This window comes from Papaver somniferum, unplaced genomic scaffold (genome assembly GCF_003573695.1).
Source record: "Papaver somniferum cultivar HN1 unplaced genomic scaffold, ASM357369v1 unplaced-scaffold_139, whole genome shotgun sequence".
NCBI classification, from domain to species: Eukaryota; Viridiplantae; Streptophyta; class Magnoliopsida; order Ranunculales; family Papaveraceae; genus Papaver; species Papaver somniferum.
The window spans coordinates 3,017,655-3,038,941 of NW_020623156.1; the positions used below are offsets into that span (position 1 = coordinate 3,017,655).

The window sequence follows — 21,287 nt, forward strand, 5'->3', positions numbered from 1 at the left end:
AGTCGATTAGATGAATTTGACTAGCCATGTAACGCAACTATTTGATATTTAAATGAATGAACGAAACCCCAAAATTACTACTACTACTTGTGCCAAATGATGCTGTTTTCAACTGCTATTTATAGATAAAAACTAGGCCAAACTAGTTGAGACACACATGAGAGTTAAAATGTGCACTGGTTTTGCTCATGAGATTCTTTCTTTCTTGTTGGGAACCAACTAGAGAGAAAAAAAGGAGTGTTAGCACACCAAAAGGGGTTATTTAGTGTGACCCCACTGGGAGGGCATGACCCCATGAAAAAACATCTTCATAAGGGAAACTATTTCCGTATCGTTCAAAAGAACAAACACTCCAAATTTGGTTACAATAGCTGTTTCCCTATATACCAAGACTTTTTGGTCCTACTTCTTTAATAAATTCAAAAACGAGGATAGAATGTGGAAATTAATTAAGTGATAACTAGTTACTGCATAGGAATAGAATATTTTAATTGGATGGTGTTTGTGTAGAAATATGGTTGACCCTATGAAGATTTGGTTTTATTTCCACCAAAAAAATTCAAAAATTTCGTCATATGAGTCATATCTTTGTTTTTGATTTCGATAACCTTTTTCTTCTATCTTTCCCCAAGAGGAACCCATGCTGTCACTTGACTGTCAAGTAAGGAGAATAACATCACTTTGTTGCCCCTCGAAAAGGGGTTAGTTGTTTTTTACTTATTTATTTTTGATTTTATAGAACAAATAATCCTTGACTACTTCTAAATTCATTCATTTGTGATTTCTAGGTTATTAACAGGGGTTCAAACCCAAACCTCAATTAAGAAAGGTAACATGAAAACCACCCGACCACCTGATGACCTGATGGTTCTCAAAAAAAGGAATTAGTAAACACAACCATTTTATTGCGTTGTAAGACAAAATTGGCATAACGTATATATATAAAGAGTTAGTGCTGTCATTTTATTATGAGACTAATTATTGTGCGTTGTAAGATCTTCTTTGCCATCCAAATGTTGTTTCTTTGATTTTCTAGGACTGATTTCGTCAAGTATCTTGTCATGTGAAAATCATAATATTGTTAGATGATTAATGATTTAACAGATATATCCATTGATACGGGTACGTACAATTTTGTAGATGCATAGCCGACCGGGTATTTAACAGATGTATACATTAATCACTGAATTGAAATTTGACTAGATCGGGAGGTAAAGCCCATCCAGATTTAGCAAAAGGCGGTGAAAAATAAGGTGAAAACTACAGCCACATCCATTTTTAAGATTTCGGTCACTGTGAAACCCACCGACAAAAAAGTTTAGACGCGCACCTATTTTCTTGGTGAAAATTTCTCCCACACCCAGAATTTCTAAAATTGCTTTTTTTCGCTTATTCTTTCTCGTTTTTTCTTTCATGACTTCCTTTATTCTTCGTCCTCTCTCTTTTAATCTAGGAGGTTTTTGTTCGTCAATCGTTAAACTGATTTCGATCAGAAATCATAATGCAGAGAGATTCACAGGTGAAACCAGAGATGGAGATCGAGAAGATGATGTTGTTGATCGAGTAAATCGGTGATATTGATTGATATCATGGACAATATAAGAGTTCTGTTTCTGAAGGTTAAGATTAGAAATCAAGGTTTCATAAGGCCTGAGTTTCTAATTGAATGAAGAATTGACGAAGTTTTAGAGAACAAAAATTAGGGATATGATGCTATTGATTATGGGTCGAATCGGTGAGAAAAGATGGGTTAGCTTCTGGTGTTGTTCAAGAAAGTAGTGAAGGAAGTATCATGTGAATCTGAGATGGGTTTGTGTGTGAATCAAACATCAGTAAGATAAGGTGATGAGATCGTGTTGATGGTGAAGCTGTTAGCTATTGAGGATTCTAATGGTGATTGAGATGATAAGGTTTGAATTTATTGAAGATTTGGGTTATTATGGAACTGATGGAGGTTAAAAAGATGATTCCGAGTATGAGAAGGGTTTGATTTAGTTTGTCATCAACTAAATTCAGGGATTTTTGTACTCGAATTCAAATTAAGTTTTGTATGGAATTCAGACTACAAGAAGGTGAAAATGTTGTTGGTTGTAGAGAAATGGGAAACGTGTTTATGTTGTTTGGTTTGTATGGGAGATATTGAAACAGGAAAGAAGATGAGATGATGTTATGACTGCATAACATGCCATGCAGTCGTGAAAATAGATGCACAACGTATTAAGCATCTACAAAAATTGTTATGCAGTCCAGAAAATGGTTGTTTAACACGTTATGTAGCAACTTTTTTGTCACTATTGAATCCAACAAAAACAAAGACTGCATAACTTGTCATGCACCTACATTAATATCTACATAACATATTATGCAGTCGTGAAAATGGATGAATAACCTGTTATGCGTCCGAAAATATGGATGCATAATGCATTATGCATCAGTTTTATCTGTACGCACTAAAATCAACCAAAACAATGGCTACATAACATGTTATGCAGTCGCGAAAATGGTTGCATTATTCGTTATGCGTCTGCTTTTTCTGTTGGATTCAGGCATATACAGCGTTTTAGTGGATGCATAACCAAAGTAATTGATACATGGAAAAAAATATGGTTGCATAACGTGTTATGCATTTTTTTTGTGGTGTATGCATATTGTGTTATGCATCTTTTTTTGAGGCCGCATAACGAATATGTAGTCAGTTTTCGAAAATTTTCCCTATAATGATGATCACCTCCGATTTTTTCGTGGGATAATCTAATATTTTTGTTTGTGCTCATTGCGTAGCTCTCTTTAAAAGCTCTCCACCGAGATAAAATTTGTTAAATTCTAAGGCGCGGATTTTTGGATATGTTATATTCAAGTTTGCTTTACAATTATACCCCTGAAAAAATAGTATGCATAACGAGTTATGTATTGATTCTTAATAATTTCGGATAATTTTGGGTGTCACAGAAACTAAAATTAATTGTGGGCCTGACAATAAAAATATTATTTTTGGGGCCTACGCCTAATTTTCCCTAAAATAAGTGCTCAATTTTTTCATCGGCTTCATAGCCAAGAGAAACATATAGGAGAGATATATTTTAACTATCCCAAATAACTTGAAATTTGTTGACAGAGAACTTCCAAGTCTTTCCAAATAAAGAGTTCAATTCTCTGAAAGATGTCCATTTTCCATATGTCTTTCCAGAGTTTGTCTGTCATGTTCAGATTGTTTGAATTTATTCCATTCTAATTTAACTTGACATACATATATTTGACTGTGAATTGTCTAGAGGATATCAGCAGTCATCTAAGTTTATCTGGTTTTAAACTGCTATAGCTTGTTAGAAAAACATTTATCTTGCAAATTCTCTTTACAATATTGGTTGAAAATATCGTTCTAATCTTTGAAACATTCCAGTTTTTGGTAACATGATATAAAAGATCTACTACAAGTGTTAGATGTTTGTTGGTACTATTACGGTATCGAAACAGTTGCATGCTAACCCTGGAATCCATTTATCCTCCCAATATCAATGGAATTCCTATTTTATCTATGAGTTTAATCACTTTGCTAATGCAATTCTAAATCCGGGAACTAGGTGATGAGTTTTTAACACTATATGCAAGACTTTTTCCTAAAATATTAGATTTTAGAAAAGAAGCCAATAAACAGTCTTGTTTTTTAACGAGTCTCCCGGCCACTTTAACTAAATTAGTTTTATAAGCAGTCTTGTTTATAAAATATTAGATTTTAAATCCGGAAACTAGGTGATGAGGTTTTAACACTATATGCAAGACTTTTTTCTAAAATATTAGATTTTAGAAAAGAAGCCAATAAACAGTCTTGTTTATTAACGAGTCTCCCGGCCACTTTAACTAAAACCTAGCCTCCCTTTATGTAAAGTACTATAATTAAAGACAGATCATGCCTTGGGGTATATCCTCTGATATTTTGTTGTTGTATCCACCAGAAATCCATTTGAAGGATATTGATTTTGTTGGTCTCTTTCTTGGGTATACCAAAACAACCCATTTCATGTCATGTTTTTAGTTTGGACTCTTTGTTATAAGGGTTCTCCAACTCTTAGTTATTTATTCTATCCTGGTTCGATTCATGATTCTAAATGCCTTGTCTGTGATTAATACGAAGAAACAAATGATCATATTTTTATGCGGTGCATATTTTCTTTTATATATGGCCATACTTTCTGGAAAGATTTGGATTTAATTGGGTCTTAGCTGGTGATGTTAAGAGAACTCTATGTGAATGCGATGTGAAGAAAAGCAAGAACAAGGTAAATAAAATATGGAGCATGCTGCTTTTTGCCATTTGGTGGGCTATTTGGAATGAAGGCAACAACAGATCTTTATAACATCAGAGCTAGAACTTCCAAGCAACTTATAACTGCTGTAAAATGCTTGATGTTCAATGGAGCTTTAAATTCGGATGTTTTTCATGATATTTTTCTTTCTACTTTGATAAGTAATTGGGATCCAGTTCTCTGTTGATCCATGTATCTCCTAATCTCTCCTCACTCTTTTAGTAACCTGAGGTATTTCCAATTTAGCTTTTCCTTTTCCCTTCAGAAAAAAAAAAACAACCGATTTCAAAAGTTTGCATACTAGACAACACATACTTGTTAAGGGCTATTTCACTTGTTTGTGGTAAGAGTTTACTTTCCCAACCTTGCATTTTTTGTTTCGTTTTCTCAACTATAATTTCAAAAATTTTCATTTTTGATTGTTTACGAAAAGAGGAGTCCTTAAATAATAGTCTTTTAAATCAAAAAAAAAAATTCTGAGAAGTTAGGACATCATCCTTTTGATGTTGAGGGTGGACTTTCTTGCTGAAAAAGAACAAATCTATCAAAGTTGATTAACTGACCCGAGATTCTACTAAAAATTTTGATTATGCATAGTAGGTACTTCCATTCATTTAGGTCAGCTTTGGCTAAAAGAATACAGTCATTTGCAAGAAAAAAAATAAAACAAATAAAAAAGGAAAGAAAAGAAAAGAAAGATCATGGAATATTTTATATGTTATATAACTTTTCTAAAATTGGAAAAATAACAGTTTATATAGAAATGCAAGAATCTAATCTATCATATGGCTATTCATATTTCCATTAAAATTATACTATATGTTGTCTCTTTGCTAGGTCAGTGCTCTCTTGAGGTGATGCCTCTTTGGAAAGCTGTATGTTGGTATTCATTGGTATTTTGCTGACCACATGAAAGTGAATTTGAGTTTTAGGAGCCAAGTTTGTGGAAAGCGATAATTGATAACGTACCACTGTTTTTTTGACCCCATTAAAACAGTATCTCCGAAATTTGAAACTTTTCTAAAGTACCCTCACGGTTTAGTATTCCATTCTAGTTAGTCAACACTAGTTTACTTTTTAAAGTTTACTTATTTATATTCTTTATTTGTTGGCACATTGTCCTTCTACATCATTTTTCAGGCTCAACGAGTTCAGTTCAGGATCGTGTCATCATTCCCAAAAAGGGTTCATCATTCCCAAGTGTCTTGGGGTTTTTGGTTGGTGGAGAATCGACCTTCTATAATATTTTTCAAGTTAGTCGAGCCCGGTTCAGGATCGTTACACACCACTTTCGGATTCGTCGATCCTGGTTCAGGTTCGTTACACCTTTTTCAGAATCCTCGAATCATTTACTCTCCCTACCAATGAGATGTGTTCAAGGGTAAATAAGACTTTCAATAAGTGATATAACTGCCACCTAGTATTTAACTAGATGGAAACAGTAACTTGAAAAAACAACGGAAGAACACTTTAGAAAAGTTTTAAAAAATGGGGGTATTTTAGATGTGTACTTTTCAAAACTGAGGAACTTTATAAAAGTTCCCTTGTGGAAAATACTACTCCCTCCGTTTCAAAAAGACTGTCATCTTTGACTTTGTCAAAATATTAAGGAGACCATAGTATTTTACTTGACCACCCTTAGTTACTTACCTATTTTATTTTAATGAAAATGCTAGCAATGAAAACAACCTAAAGTTGTTAGGAGGATTACAAACAAGAAATATAAAAGGAAAATTAAACAATATTTTATTTTAATATAAAAATGCTAGCAATAAAAACAATCTAAAGTTGTTAGGAGGATTATAAATACGAAATATAAAAGGAAAATTGAAGATATCGAATATATGAAGTATAAGCTTTATAAGGAACTTAATTTTTGGAGCCAAATATATATTATGTTAAAAGGAATGAAGGATATATTTGTATTTTTAATTATACAAATTTTTTAAATATTTTAGATCGAGTCCGGTTAAAAATCAATTTGTGAATTTAAAAAGTTTAAGGCTATATTAGAGAGTTCATTGGAAATATATGACTATAAACAGAAACTGGACACAATTTTGAAACTGACGCAAATAGAATAGAGGACAGTCTTTTTGAAACGGAGGGAGTATTTAACAACGTTCAAACAACTAGCTGGTCTAGGTTCCAAGTTCCTCAAAATCTCTTGTTATCCTTTATCTATTGAATTAGAAGTTCTCACTAATTTTAAATATTGGTGGGAACAAGTGATTTATCAGGAAAGGAAAAAAAAAAAAAATCCTAGCACATTTCAAAAGTACTTTTCTGTATAGGGGCCTATATCCCCTTGATCCCATTTAGAAAAATTAGTAATGTACTTAGTAGTTAATCATGTTTGATTAAATTATTAGATTAGTTTGATAATGATTAGTATAATCATTATCATTGAATTTGTTGATGCAACAATATTAAATCATTGAATTTATTGATGCAACAATATTAAATAAAAATATTTATGATCATGAAAGTTTAGGTGAAGAACCACCCCAGAAAGTATACAAGCTGAACATATAAGTCCACAAATACTCATGTATATGTATTAATGTATTGAAATTTGATTTTTTTTCATTGAATTCGCTATTGTTCCGCCTGGAAAAACTCAATGTAAGCATGGTAAAAGCATGAATATCATGCCGGCAGGGACCTAATCAGCATGCCATTCATATACTTCCGGTGCAAAATATTCATTATCGAGCATGCCAGTAGCGGTGACGACATGGTACATTGTTTAACTTGCATGCCGGCACATGATGCAAATTTCCCATAAATATGAGCTTTTTCACGTAGCTATCGACATTGATAGATTTCTACCGAACATGCCCGCATTAATTCCGGCATAGAAGGTTGATCACCAAGCATATCGCATATGTATATGCAAGATTTTGGAAACTACAACGTGACTACCGACAATGGTATCCATACTAAAAACTGTGTTGGCATAGTAAAATGGCATTGCGTTCACAGTAAAACTATGCCGGTATGCAAAACCAGCATTGTATTCAATACGGACATTAACTGAAAATTTCTGGTTACAATTTTTGATTCTAATTCTAAACTAAATTAGTTCTTTTAAAACAACAATTATCGATGATTATGTTTCTTACCGGGAGGCATATTCATATAATGGATTAATCGTCGAAGAAACTTTTGAAGCAACCATGAAGCCATATTGAAATCGATGATGGAATAAATTATCTTTTTCAAAGAGAGGAACCGACAGAGAAGAAGATCAGAAATTAAAAAGGAATGGGGTATGAGTAAAATAATTTATGTTCTTAAAAAAAATAAAAGGTAGTTTTGTACTTTTATCCTAAAAAACACTACCCCTTGGCATAACTTTAAGGATAGAATAATATTTCGTATTGCTTATTCCCCAATTGTGCGTTCCTAATATTAGTCCGTGTTAAATAAACACAGACTCACAATGAATCCGCATATTATAAACTAGAAAATAAAGCAAATAAGTAGTCAGGCAAGTAATGAGCATGTGTAACTCTGTCTTTGAAATTCAGGTTCTATAATTGTTACAGGTTAAAAGTGTGAACATCTCAGTTCTTGTGTATAACTGAATTGTTACAGGTTAAAAGTGTGAACATCTCAGTTCTTGTGTATAACTGAGTTACTGAAACATCTAAGTTTCGTGCAGGTATGTTTAGAATATCACCTTTCAAATAACACCATCTATTTGACAGGCGTCATACTCAAGAATCTGACTGACTTGCGGTGTTGGTCTAATATGATAAAAAAAATTCATGTGAAGCAGTACGTATACTCTGAGAATCTGACTCATCAAAACATATGGATGGAAAACAAGTCAAATGGACAACAAAGCGAAGAAGCATAGCATATATATCAGCTTACTTGGAACGTGGGTGTCAAACAAAACTTTTATACTGTATTAGTATTGACTTATTAGTTATGGTCCATGGAATAGGATTCTTTGACACATCACAGTTCAGGCAGACAATCCGCAAATGAAGAGCATCTTCTCTTCAAAAGTGTCCAGCAGAATAAAGGCCTTTCTCAAGTCAAGACTTTGAGCAAGTTTCACCATTGCTATACCATAATCCTTCATTCGCAACTTAACAGATTCAGAGCGTCTCATGTCATTGATTGATACCATGCAATCTCGTAACGAGTAAGCATCCACTTCAGATCTTTCAAGTTGCTTTCTAGTATCCATTTCAGCATTTTCAAGGTGGTGCTTTCTAGCCTGTCGCTTCGCTGTTTTTTCTTCCTTATGTTGCCTGTAAAACAAAAAATGCTCCTTGACTAACTCTATAAGTTCCTCCAGTTTTGCAACACCATCATCAGCAGGAGGTTCACGTCTTTTCCTCTTGCCTGTGTTATTTGAGGTACCAGCATTACTTTGTGAACCCACATCGGCGCTATTATCGTTGTCTGCTTCTAGGTGTGGACATAGAGCTCCAGTTGGCATATGAACAAATGACTCATTTTCGGATGCCAACACTACTTCGAACAAGTTATATAAATTATCAGCATATTTTAGGCCCGAGGTTCTGAATTGTGCAGCTTTTGGCTGGCTCTGTTTGTAAAAGAAGTATATGGTTAACCAAAACTAACCATATAAATTGGATAAAATTATAGAGAAATGGTTAACAAATTCTTGCCTTGATTATTTCTTCCCATTTCGATTCAGGCCAGTCTAGTTTTCCCGTTGTCGCGTTATACCTATCACCAGTTAATCCTGCAATGGTCCTCCACACAGCATATTTTTTCTTCAACGCATCCCAATGGTTCTTTAATGCTTTTTGATCTAAATCATATGGCAAACTTTCCTTGAACTCGTTGTTTAGAGCTTCTATAATTCGTTTCCAAGATGCTACTTTAAGAGAAGCTCCACAATATCCTTCCTTCCTGATCTCTTCAACGCACAAATCAATAAACCTCTTTGAAAGACCATCAATAGATGTGAAGATATGCATACCCCCTCTCTTTTTTAAACTCCCAGCTCTATTATCCATATTTTTCCTGTATAGAAGTAGAAGATCAACCAAAAGGCATATTATAAAGATCATTTTCTGGCTTTCTACAAACATATATATAATAGTATAACCAACAACGATTAAATATGACTCATTGACAGTAGTAATATACTGGTGAAAAGGCACGCGCACCTGCTGCTAATGCTTTCCTAAACTACGACGAACCCGACCCTCCATTTACAATACTACAAGCAAATGTCAACCAGTAACATAGTGATTCAAGCATTGGTTCAAAAGTTCAATAGAGCTATAATCCAAAACTTTAGTTCCCAAATAATGATTTTGCAAATCATCTCACAAGTCATAAGTTAATTTTAAAATTCTATTGCTGGAAATTTATCAATACGTACGGTTCCATCTGCAAGAATTAAAAAACAACTTACAATCTAATTTTCGAGTTAATGACCCTGCTAGCTAATATCTAGCTTAACCATATGAATATTAACAAAACTATTAAGATCGATAACCACAAAAACACAGTTGGATACCACTCGAGATCATTAACAAACCATTGGATTATTATATCTATTCCAAATATAATGTTTTACAATTCTTAGTCACGCATTTACAAACATTCAACATGCCTTAATTTCACAATCACTCAATTCAACATAATATTTTAAGACATAAATTTATACTACTGAATCAAAAGTCCCAAACCTTAAATTTGTTCAGTAATTTGATTCACTTAGGACCTATACTGGTTCCCACTTCATGGTCTAGTGGTCGAACTTGAGTTCGTAACAAAGACGCCTGCCCGCACAGTGACTCATTTATATATGTCTCCTAATCTGCATATGCAACATTTTGCGTTTTTGATCAGAATTTGCAGTTGAGCACAATTATACCCTGTATTCATACAACAAAAATGCGACATGTGTTTCCTAACCTAATGGTGCTATGGCTGAGCTGCGTATTAGATTAGTTGTTCTCTTCATCTGTAAGGCTGAAGGAGACCGAGTCTCTGACTCCTAATAAATGATCTATTAGATGTAGTACAACTGATGATTACATGATATGGGTTGAATTTAAAGTTCATTAGGGAAGCTCAGCTGTATATCCCCTAAATATTGTGTCCTTTCATACTTACATATCCTGGCAGTTAGTCCCATTATGTTATACCTCTAGGTGATAATACTCCTTGAAGAAACCATTTAAACGTAAGAAGGTATATACTGTATCGCGTCACTTACTAAAATTAAACAATGATATTCTGTTAGGCATTTATACAAACAGCTAATGTTCACAAACTACTACTATCAAACTTCACCAAATTTACAATCTAATAAAACAGACATAATTAAATTTTTCCTAAGAAATCATACCCTAGAATATCATGATCATATAATATATGGATTTCAGCTTGCAATTGCTTTAAACTGGAAGGAAGAAGAAGACAAAGTTTTGATGACAGTAAAATTAAGAAACTCACCTCTTTTAAAGGAGAACGATGATGAGAGCGGCTTTCTGAATTTGCATTACTATGAAGATTGTGAAAGACAATAAATTGTTGATTTTGCGTGGGAAGATTATGAATTAAGATTTGACGATCACAACAGTGGTAGTTGAAAAAGATAGCACCACTTATTGCTATCTTGTTTGGCTTCCACTACTACATAAACACTATCAGATAGTGGCCCCTTAAATCAATAGTGGCACAAACGAACAAAATGTGGGGCCTGCCAGAAAGCAGTGGCAGAAACAAATTGTCCCGAGTTTAAATTTGCAAAGCTAATCGGTGTGTCAGCTACTCGGCTTACTTAGCAATATGGGATTGGGCATACGTACGGAACGGCATACGTATAGGGCTGCACATGGGTCGGTTTGGGTCGGTTTTGGCCTCACCCACCACCCGACCCACTGATGGCGGGTAACAGAAGTTGTCACCCGCAACCGACCCAACAACACAATGGGTCGGTTGTCACCCGACCCATTGTGACGGCGGGTTTGGTCGGGTGGGTGGTGGGTTACCCACCATAAAATAAAATGACATTAGTACATTACATTAACAAGGAACAGAGTTATTGAGTATAAGTGTATAACTGTATAACAGTATAAGTGTATAACAAAGTTGATAAAGCTAACAATAAAAAGGAACATAGTTCAATTGTTCAAAGCTCAAAAGATAAAAGAGTGCATTACTATTGAGTATTGCCGATTGCGTACTATACTAAAGCCTAATATCATATAAAGCGACCAACAGCGAGTCGCTGCAAGCCTGCAAGTTTGTGGATGTTTTACCTCCGAATGGCTGAAAGCCTGAAATAAAACGAAGTCTGTAAATTAGTTACAGTAACAAAGATGAACTCAGAAATATCAAGCTACTGACAATGACCCTTGGGCCTTGGCGTCATTACCTTGTCTATGAGTCTATGACGATAGAAGAAGAAGCAAGGTCACTGAAACTGAATAGCTCTGCAAGCGAAATGATTCAAATGAACAATTAAACTGAATAACTCAGCTTCATCATAATCTCAACATCCAAATTCAACTATAAGAACATATAAAATATCCTAATACTAAGAACATCAAGATAACAGACAATATACAGATCAAAGCAAAATTTGAAAAGCCAAATTTCAAGATTCTCAAACCATAGAAAACAGTATAACAAACATCAAACAGATAACTGAATTTAAGAAATCCAATTGATATGAGGTACACGACATTGTGACAATGCCTCTGACATGTTGATATAGAGATAACTATGAGTGATCTTCGGATTTCAAAACATTTTTGTTATAGATTACTAACATAACAGGGCAGTTAACATAACATGGCAGTTAATCTATTCACATAGCATGCATTATGTTTAGTAAACCATGTACTTTCATGTAATAAACATGCTGCAGTAAAACTCACAGTGTCATGAACAACAATAGAGCCAAGGAAAATTTAGACATACCAGACTCAGCAATATCAATCTCCTCCTCCTCGACTCCAAGGGTAGATGAATCCATGTCTATTGGTGTTCGTAACCAATTTTGTAACAAAATTAAGGCCTCAAGTGTCTTGGGCTTTAAGGAGCTTCGAAAAGGATCCAAAACTCTTTTTCCGGTATTAAATGCTGATTCTGAAGCAACGGAAGAAACGGGAATAGCAAATATATCTTTAGCCATAAGTGGCAAAATGTCAAACCTCGCAGCATTTACCTTCCACCATTGTAATATATCAAAAGTAGCATTTTCATTTGTGGGTGTGTAGATCGGTTCAGCCAAGTACCTTTCTACCTCAGATCTCCCAATGTCCTCCACATTACTCAATTGATGCTTTCGTTTATTCCTTCCCGCCATATACTTGGCCTTGCTAGAAATAGTACTTCCAAAACTCGAAGAACTTTGAGTAGAAGTGGAATTAGTCTCGCCCACAGATTCTGATGAAGATACTGCACATCTAACATTTTCTGCTTTATAAGCTGCAAACAGCTCCACAAAATTTTTCAGAACTTCTTCAACCCATTTTTCTACAAGTTTTTTCTTCATTGCTGGGTCATAATGCACAATTAAATCTTCAACAGTCACAAATAATCCATGTTCTTTCTCTCGTGGATCAAGAAGTACAGCCATAAACATCAACGAATTCATCTTTCGGTATGTTCCCCAATATTTGTTGTACTTGAGCAACATTACAGCACCCATGTGGCTTAAGAAAGGGTCCTCATGTGTATTTTTCCATTCTTCTAATTCTTGACGAACAGTGCCAAGTTCCAATAAGAAAGAATGAGAAGTAACATAAGTAGAAGTTGAAAATGCAACAGTTGCTTCATAAAATACTTGTATAAACTTAATCAGAACTCTCGCGTTGCACCAATCGTATCGTTCAGGAGCATGCACTTTTGGCCTGTTTTTTTTCTTGGCTTTCCTGACAGCAGCAGAATCTTCTTCTTCAGTAGTATCAAGTTCTTCTTCATTGTCTGATTCCAGATCATAATCAGCATCAAGATCAACAGTGTCATCACCATCACCCATAATATTATCTGGTACTGGAATATCAAAGCAAAACTCTTCACAAAATGCCTTATCCAACTCACGTAGCATTTCAAATGCCTTTTCATATCTTTCAGCAGCAACAAGCATTAAGTAAGTAGAATTCCACCGCGTTCTCACATCTAATATCAGACCCTTTTTACAATCTATTCTTTCCGACTCAGCAGCCTCCGTAAACCTTTTATATCTTGCGGGAGATTTCGTGACATATTTTACCACTACCCTGATCCTGAGAAGTGATGTATGATACTTCTTCATACCGTCCTTCACAACAAGTGCAAGTACGTGAGCCGCACATCGAACATGTAAATGTTTAGCTCCGAGTAATGCAGAACCCCAACTCTGAACTCTCTTCCTCAAATAGTCAACAGCAACTTTATTTGCAGACGCATTATCAAGCGTCACAGTGAAAACCTTTTCAAGTCCCCAGTCTAGCAAACATTTCGCCAAAGCCTCTCCAATATTTGTACCTTCATGGCTATCAATCAAGCAAAAACAGATAATTCTTTTATGTAGTTTCCAATGATGATCAATGAAATGCGCAGTCACTACCATATTATTGTAATTCTGCGATGACGTCCAAGTGTCAGTAGTAAGGCACACTCTTATCTTATTTGCTTTGAAATAACTTTTCAGATTAGCCTTCTCTGTCAAAAACAGCTTGCACACATCACGGTATATTGTCATACGACTTGGAAGCTTAAATCGAGGCTCAAGATACTTACAAAAAGCTATAAAACCTTCACCTTCAACAATTCTAAAAGCCATTTCATCGGTAACGATAAATCTAATCAGCGCTCTCCTGCACGCATCTTGAGAAAAAGACACCCCAACCAACTGTGGTTCCTCTCCAAGCTTGCAAGGCTGGAATTCAAGTGTTTGTTGTCCGTCAGCTCTAGCCTCATTCATTTCATTCTTATACTTCTGACACTTATCCAAATGATGTTGGAGATTAGAAGTCCCATGTTTCTTACCATCCAAATTTTTCTTACCAATCTTGTAATTAGCCTTTTTGCAATATTTACATTTCGCTCTCTCACCATTTTCATAAATATCATAGTGATCCCATACCTTTGATCTCTTCACACCAGCATTAGGATTATTATCTAATGTTTCACCTGCGGCACAAGCATGTGAAGGTTCAGAAGCTGGTGTAGATGAGCCAGCGGTACTCCCTGTCCCTGCTGATGGTCCATGCACTTGTCCAGAACGCGGTGGACGTGGAGGGGGAGGTCCCATTTGTGATGCCACTCCATGTATAATTGGAAGATTAGAAGCAGAATCATCTTCTGAGATTTCAACCATGGTAACCTGCACAAAAGAAACAATTGAAAGTACTAACACCATACTGAATTGAACAAAATACTCATGACTTAGTTCAAATACCAAATAAATTAACTAGGTTGTACTAAAGAACTGAGATTGATTTAAAAAATCAATTAGAACTTGCTAGGTAATCAATTCAGTCCATATAAACTAGGTAATTCTAACATGTAGCTTCAACTGAGTCCTAGCGGTAGGGTTGCCGAAGGCCTTATGTTAACGACAGAAACATCCTCTCAACAAAGAGAGAATGAGCTACAAGTAGCTTTTGCGATTCACCGCTAGGACCATTTTTATCATGCTCAATGAGATTCTATCAAACTTCACCTAAACAATATAAAAGGAACCAAAATAAGCAAAACAGTTGGATATACCTTCTTAGTTTTCCTAAACCAACTCTGATTAGTTGAATTTGTTACATAAGTCACTACCCCACTGACACCTTACAGCATAGATACACAATACAAAAATTCTTAAGTTCAGACCATACAACTTATAAAAACTTCTAAGTTAAGAGATTATACAAAATTTATTGAAGTACACCAATTTAATTCTAACATGTAGCTTCAACTGAGTCCTAGCGGTAGGGTTGCCGAAGGCCTTATGTTAACGACAGAAACATCCTCTCAACAAAGAGAGAATGAGCTACAAGTAGCTTTTGCGATTCACCGCTAGGACCATTTTTATCATGCTCAATGAGATTCTATCAAACTTCACCTAAACAATATAAAAGGAACCAAAATAAGCAAAACAGTTGGATATACCTTCTTAGTTTTCCTAAACCAACTCTGATTAGTTGAATTTGTTACATAAGTCACTACCCCACCGACACCTTACAACATAGATACACAATATAAACACATGGGAATGACAGGTATAAAAGAATTAATTATCCATTGGGAATTGCACCAAGGAGACAAACAAATGCTCATGATTCCTAGGGTGTTACAAAATTTATTGAAGTACACCAATTTAATTCTAACATGTAGCTTCAACTGAGTCCTAGCGGTAGGGTTGCCGAAGGCCTTATGTTAACGACAGAAACATCCTCTCAACAAAGAGAGAATGAGCTACAAGTAGCTTTTGCGATTCACCGCTAGGACCATTTTTATCATGCTCAATGAGATTCTATCAAACTTCACCTAAACAATATAAAAGGAACCAAAATAAGCAAAACAGTTGGATATACCTTCTTAGTTTTCCTAAACCAACTCTGATTAGTTCTTCTTCAAACTCTAATGAACTGAACTTCAGTTCTTCAATCTTGACAAACCCTACCATGGAATAAAAAAAAACATTAGATTCAGATAAACAACAAAGTGAACAAACCATAAAATGGAAAGGACATATAAAAGGAACCTAAATAATCAAAACATTTTCATAGTTGGATATACCTTCTTAGTTCTTCTTAAACCAACTCTGAGTCTCTGACCAGTTCTTCTTCAAGCTCCAATGAGCTGAACTTCAGTTCTTCAATCTTGACAAACCCTAACATGGAAAAATAAAATAAAGGGTATTAGATTCAGATTCAGTTCTTCAATCTTGACAAACCCTACCATGGAATAAAAAAAAACATTAGATTCAGATAAACAACAAAGTGAACAAACCATAAAATGGAAAGGACATATAAAAGGAACCTAAATAATCAAAACAATTTCATAGTTGGATATACCTTCTTAGTTCTTCTTAAACCAACTCTGAGTCTCTGACCAGTTCTTCTTCAAGCTCCAATGAACTGAACTTCAGTTCTTCAATCTTGACAAACCCTAACATGGAAAAATAAAATAAAGGGTATTAGATTCAGATTCAGTTCTTCAATCTTGACAAACCCTAAACACATAAACATTCAAGAATCCTTTGAATCTACTGATTAAACTCTTCATTACTGAGTTCTAACATAGTAACATCATACCAATTCATTCCAAACTGAAATTAAAAAACAACACCCTAAACAGATAAACCCTAAATTGAAAATTACTGAGTTCCTAATCTTACCTTCCGTTATTGGTTTGCTTCTGGTGATGCCGATGATCCACAAAGAGAATCTGAGACTGAGAGAAGAAAAAAGAATGGAGTTGGAGACTTGGATGGAGATGAGTCTGTCTGAGAAGGAGAGAAGACTCAGAAGAGGGAGAGGCCGCAGAAGAGAAGAGAAGGAGATTGCGATTAGGTATTTAGGTTAGGTTAAGTTAGGTCTTTTATACATAAATTCAACGGCTCTGATAATCCATCCTAGGTTAGATCTAAGGGTCAGGATCCTACGTTAGTATTGGGCGGGTGGGTGGGTCGGTTCGGGTGACGGAAGTTTCTACCCGCAACCGACCCAAAATAGGTGGGTTCTGGCGTGCCTCACCCATAGTCGACCCATGCCTCGGCGGGTTGGGTCGGGTGCGGGTATTTTTGGTCGGGTACGGGTTGGGTCGGCGGGTTGGGTCGGGTATGTGCAGCCCTACATACGTACGTGTATAATTCGGATTTATAAAACTAAAATTCGGTCAACAGTTCATGGTTCGGCACTAATTCGGTACGGCATACGTACGTGTATAATTCGTTTCTGAGTTTTAGATTCGCTACACAAAATTAGGCATACATAGATAACATATTAATAAGTATTTATATCATAAAAGACTAATTTTTTTACAAGTCTAGGGCGTAGTTAGTAAGTTCGAGAATTATACTCGTATGGTTCGCGAATCCGTCCGTATCGACCGAATCCGTACGTATCAGCGGTATAACTGGAACCCCGACTTAGATTCGCGAATTTCCAGCTCAAAACGAATTATACGCGTATTTATGAATTAGCGAATCATACGGCCCGCATAATACTTTGCCACATCATCACTAAATTATCATTCTTTACTCGGTCCACGAGTTATAACCCCAAAGGTGTCACTATCCATTCACAAAGAACCCGCCAAAACAAAAGTAACACAAAAACTCCAAAAAACAAAATTTTGATGAAACCAAAATTTGGTTTCATCATAAAATTTGATGAAACCTCATAGAATTTGACGAAACCAAATTTTGGTTTCATCATAAAATTTGATGAAACCAATTTTGAAATTTGGGTTTTTGTATCAATTTTTTAAAATTTGGGGTTTTTGTATCAATTTAGTTTAAGATTGAGTTTTAATGAATCCCAACATTTGAGTGGGGTTTTTGTACCACAAGTTTGGTCACCTTGGGTTTTTATGACTAGTTTTGTTCTTTATTATATTTTTGACTTTTAAAATTTTACATACACGAATCTGATTCCAATACCACCAACATATATATTATTTGTTGATTGTAATTCATCTATCATATATATAGTTCATGTCACTATTAAATTATTGTATCTAAGAAGGGATTATATTAAAAATGACTTTTTAACGGGTTAATATATGCCGAATTTTGTACGCCGAATTCATATGTCTAAAACGAATTATACACGTACGTATGTCGTTCCGTATTACTGCCGAATCACAAACAGTTAACCGGATTTTTGACCGAATTTGAATTTTACAAATCCGTATTACTCGTACGTATTCCATTCCGAACCTTTCCCGTACTCCGAATTGCTAACTAGGGTCTAGGGGTTTAAAGATGGAAAAAACGTTAGAATGAAATATATATGGTATAATGATGTTATAATCAGCAGTTGCGGAACTGGAAATATCAAATACCCCTGGCTTAGTGGCTTGACGAGTTTTACAGCCCTGGCTTAAGCCTAAAAACAACATATAAAATCTGGGCCCAAAATACTTAGGTAGTGAAAAACATGCACTTTTTGGGCTTTGAGGGTGGCTTGAGCCAGGAGAAGCCTCGTCGTAGCTCCGCCCCTGATAATCAGCGTATATGACAAATATAACAAAAAGCAACAGCTGGACGGTGGTCTGGCATGTGCCCTTGGGAGCATGAGGACTCAGGTTCGATCCCCATCATTCTCCCCTTTTTAGTGAAGGAAACTAATACTTAGTGGGCTAGGTCAAAGTTTGACCGGGTCTAATTCTTACCGTTTCCAACGAGCGAACTATACGGATACGCGAATAATTCGAGCATAATACGGACACCTGATATTACACGCGTATTAGGTTCGGAGTTAGGTGTGGACGCGTATGATTCGCGAAACGTATCGGTTCGGAATTATTCGTCGAATTGCTAATTAGGCTTAGGCCGGTTTCTATCGGGGTGGCTAGCCCACCCATTTGCCATGCCAGCTGGTCTGGCAAACTGGCCGCGCCACTATGGAAAAAAAGATAAGCGGTCGAGACTACACCGCTAGCGGTCTCGTAACGATCGTCCGGTCTAGTTTACGCCGCTAGCGGTTTAATCTCGACTATCCACGGTCGGTGCTCTACCGCCTATAAGTACCCCTATTCCCTTCAGTTATCATTCATAAAAAAAAATAATCTTTCTTCCCTTCTCTAGATAGCAGACCAGAGCGATTTTTTAAAAATGAGTACTTCCAAAACAAATAGATAAAGGAAAAGAAAAAGGAAAATTAGTTGCAGACAGTGATATCGTATGGGTTCAGGATAAAGAGCACGAGTTCGCTAATGTTAGGCAACTAGTTGGATCTGGTGTAACATCTACGCAGGTGGGTGGTCTGAGCTAACTGAAGTGTTTGGGTTACTCCCCGAAGCTATTCAAGAATCCTTGAGGAGATATCCTTGGCAGCGGTTATATTTCATGAAAGAAAAAAACCACAGGAATCAAATTGTGTGAGTTATTTGTGAACGTTGGTGGAACACTGCAAATATGTTCTTTTTCAAGGATTTTAAGTGTGGTAAGTTCTATTTTTTCCATTCAATAGTTTAATTTTTAGTTGAGAAACAAATTTTAATTTTTTAGAAATTCAATTTTTTAGTTTGATACAAATTTTAATTTTATGACCATGTTGTTTTTAGGGTTCACACCGTTAGATTTGTATATGTTGACTGGAATAAAAAGTGAGGGTGAAAAGTACAATTGAACCAGTTAAAGTGGATATCAGAAGGAAGATGGAAACAATTACTTACCTTGTATTCAAATGATACTGAAGGAAAGCCAGATTCCAGACATTTACACTCATATGGATTAAGAGTGTCTAGGTTGAAGGCTTTTTTGAGCCGTTACAATACCAAGGGGATAAACAGAAATGAAGATTATCCCGAGCTTGAACGTATTTTTGTATTATGGATGTTAGGCCAAGTTTTTTTTCCCAGTGCTAGCATAGTGTCATTAATTGGTTTTCTGGAATCTTTAAAAGATTTAAATAAAGCGCCAAATTATGATTGGGGTTCTGCAATTTTAGCTGAGCTATACATATGTCTCGGTGATTGCTCAACTAAGTAGACAGATATCTTAAATACGTTTTGGGTCGTATTGGAGGTAAGAACTATTTATTAGATTTATTATCGAGTTGTCAAACTAGTGGTGAATGTACTAACACATCGATTTTCGTCAATGCTATTTTTCAGTATTGGTGGTATACTTACTTTACGGTCGGCGAACCTGATCTTCACGATAAACGATTAATTTTTCCAGTCGTGTACAAGTACAAAGCTGATAATTGGATTGGCCAGATTAATGATGGTCAAAATGTTGTTGTTATGCAAAGGATGCAACAAGTGTGCAAAACTAGTATCAACATTACGCCAGCACCGTATACAGTAATTGATAAGTTCCATGAACCAGTGGCACAAGCCATACTTCAGTTAAGCCTTAAGCGACTTGTGTTTTACAGTCCAATAATGGTCAGGGTATTTGGTACTACGGAGAAAGACATCTGTTTCAGCTACGAGGAAGAAAGGTAAAAGCAATCAACCCTTTCCAACTTCAATTATTTCACATGATGATTAGATAAAGTTGATAAATAATGGACAACCTTAGGAAGAAGCTGATGATTTGATCCAAGTACCAGAAAATGACTATGACTACTACAGTTGGTTCCAAAAGATATGCAAGCTAAATATTGTTGTTCATCCACAAAAATTAGGTAGTGTTGACTTTCCAGCAATTGGAAATTTTCCACTCACAGATCTTCCATCCCAACCCCCACCACGGGCGGGCGAACCATGCACGTACCCTAGCAGTCAAATTGGGTCGTCACATATGCCTCCATTATCTTGGGAAGTCCAAACTTTATCACTAAGTGGGGATATTGTTATAGTTCCACTTACTATTGAAGGTATGCAGCTGAGCTATCCATACGATTGTGTGGTGGCAACAAAAGAAGAGTGTCAGAACGATTTGAACAATTTTGCGCTTTTTACCAATCAATTCCGCAATTTTCACTTGAGTCAGATGCATGCTTTGAGGGAGAGTATGAGTTATGAATTGCCTGAGACTCCGTTAGGGTAAAGTTCTCAAATGATCGGTGAGAGCAATACAATAAGTCATGCAAGTGGAAGTCGTGGAGGTCGTAGAAGTCGCCATCACACTCCAACTACGATGGAAGATACTATGGTGGAAGAGACTCAGCTACCACCAACAACAGCAAACTTGGAGACGGATTTCCAGTCTCCTATTGGTTTCATGTCCCAAGGTCCCGTACTTACTCCTGGTGGTGGACACGTCAATTTGGATGCATTTAGGCAATCCGTAATTTATACCCCAACAAGTTCAGCATTTCACCGATTTCAAGCACCTCCAATGGCTCTGGTACCATTTTAAGGTTATGAATC

General features: G+C 35.8%; 1 protein-coding gene and 1 long non-coding RNA gene across 4 annotated transcripts; both read right to left on the bottom strand.

The window, feature by feature from the left end:
- Nucleotides 1-8,074: 8,074 nt before the first annotated feature.
- LOC113335257 lies at nucleotides 8,075-10,930 on the bottom strand. Of its 3 annotated transcripts, XM_026581362.1 has the most exons (4): nucleotides 10,764-10,930; nucleotides 9,992-10,122; nucleotides 8,957-9,317; nucleotides 8,075-8,871 (listed from the first exon to the last, which is right to left on the bottom strand). In XM_026581362.1, exons 3-4 carry the CDS (start codon nucleotides 9,308-9,310, stop codon nucleotides 8,281-8,283), a joined length of 945 nt encoding a protein of 314 aa, XP_026437147.1. In that variant the 5' UTR covers nucleotides 9,311-9,317; nucleotides 9,992-10,122; nucleotides 10,764-10,930; the 3' UTR covers nucleotides 8,075-8,280. The 3 variants fall into 3 exon arrangements, with proteins under 3 accessions (XP_026437147.1, XP_026437148.1, XP_026437149.1); XM_026581363.1 differs by lacking the exon at nucleotides 9,992-10,122; XM_026581364.1 differs by lacking the exons at nucleotides 9,992-10,122; nucleotides 10,764-10,930 and adding an exon at nucleotides 9,464-9,576.
- A 582-nt stretch (nucleotides 10,931-11,512) lies between these two features.
- Nucleotides 11,513-12,371, bottom strand: LOC113335138. Its single transcript, XR_003353166.1, has 3 exons — nucleotides 12,237-12,371; nucleotides 11,689-11,746; nucleotides 11,513-11,590 (listed from the first exon to the last, which is right to left on the bottom strand). It is a non-coding gene; the product is annotated as an uncharacterized LOC113335138 (long non-coding RNA).
- Between the last annotated feature and the right edge of the window lie 8,916 nt (nucleotides 12,372-21,287).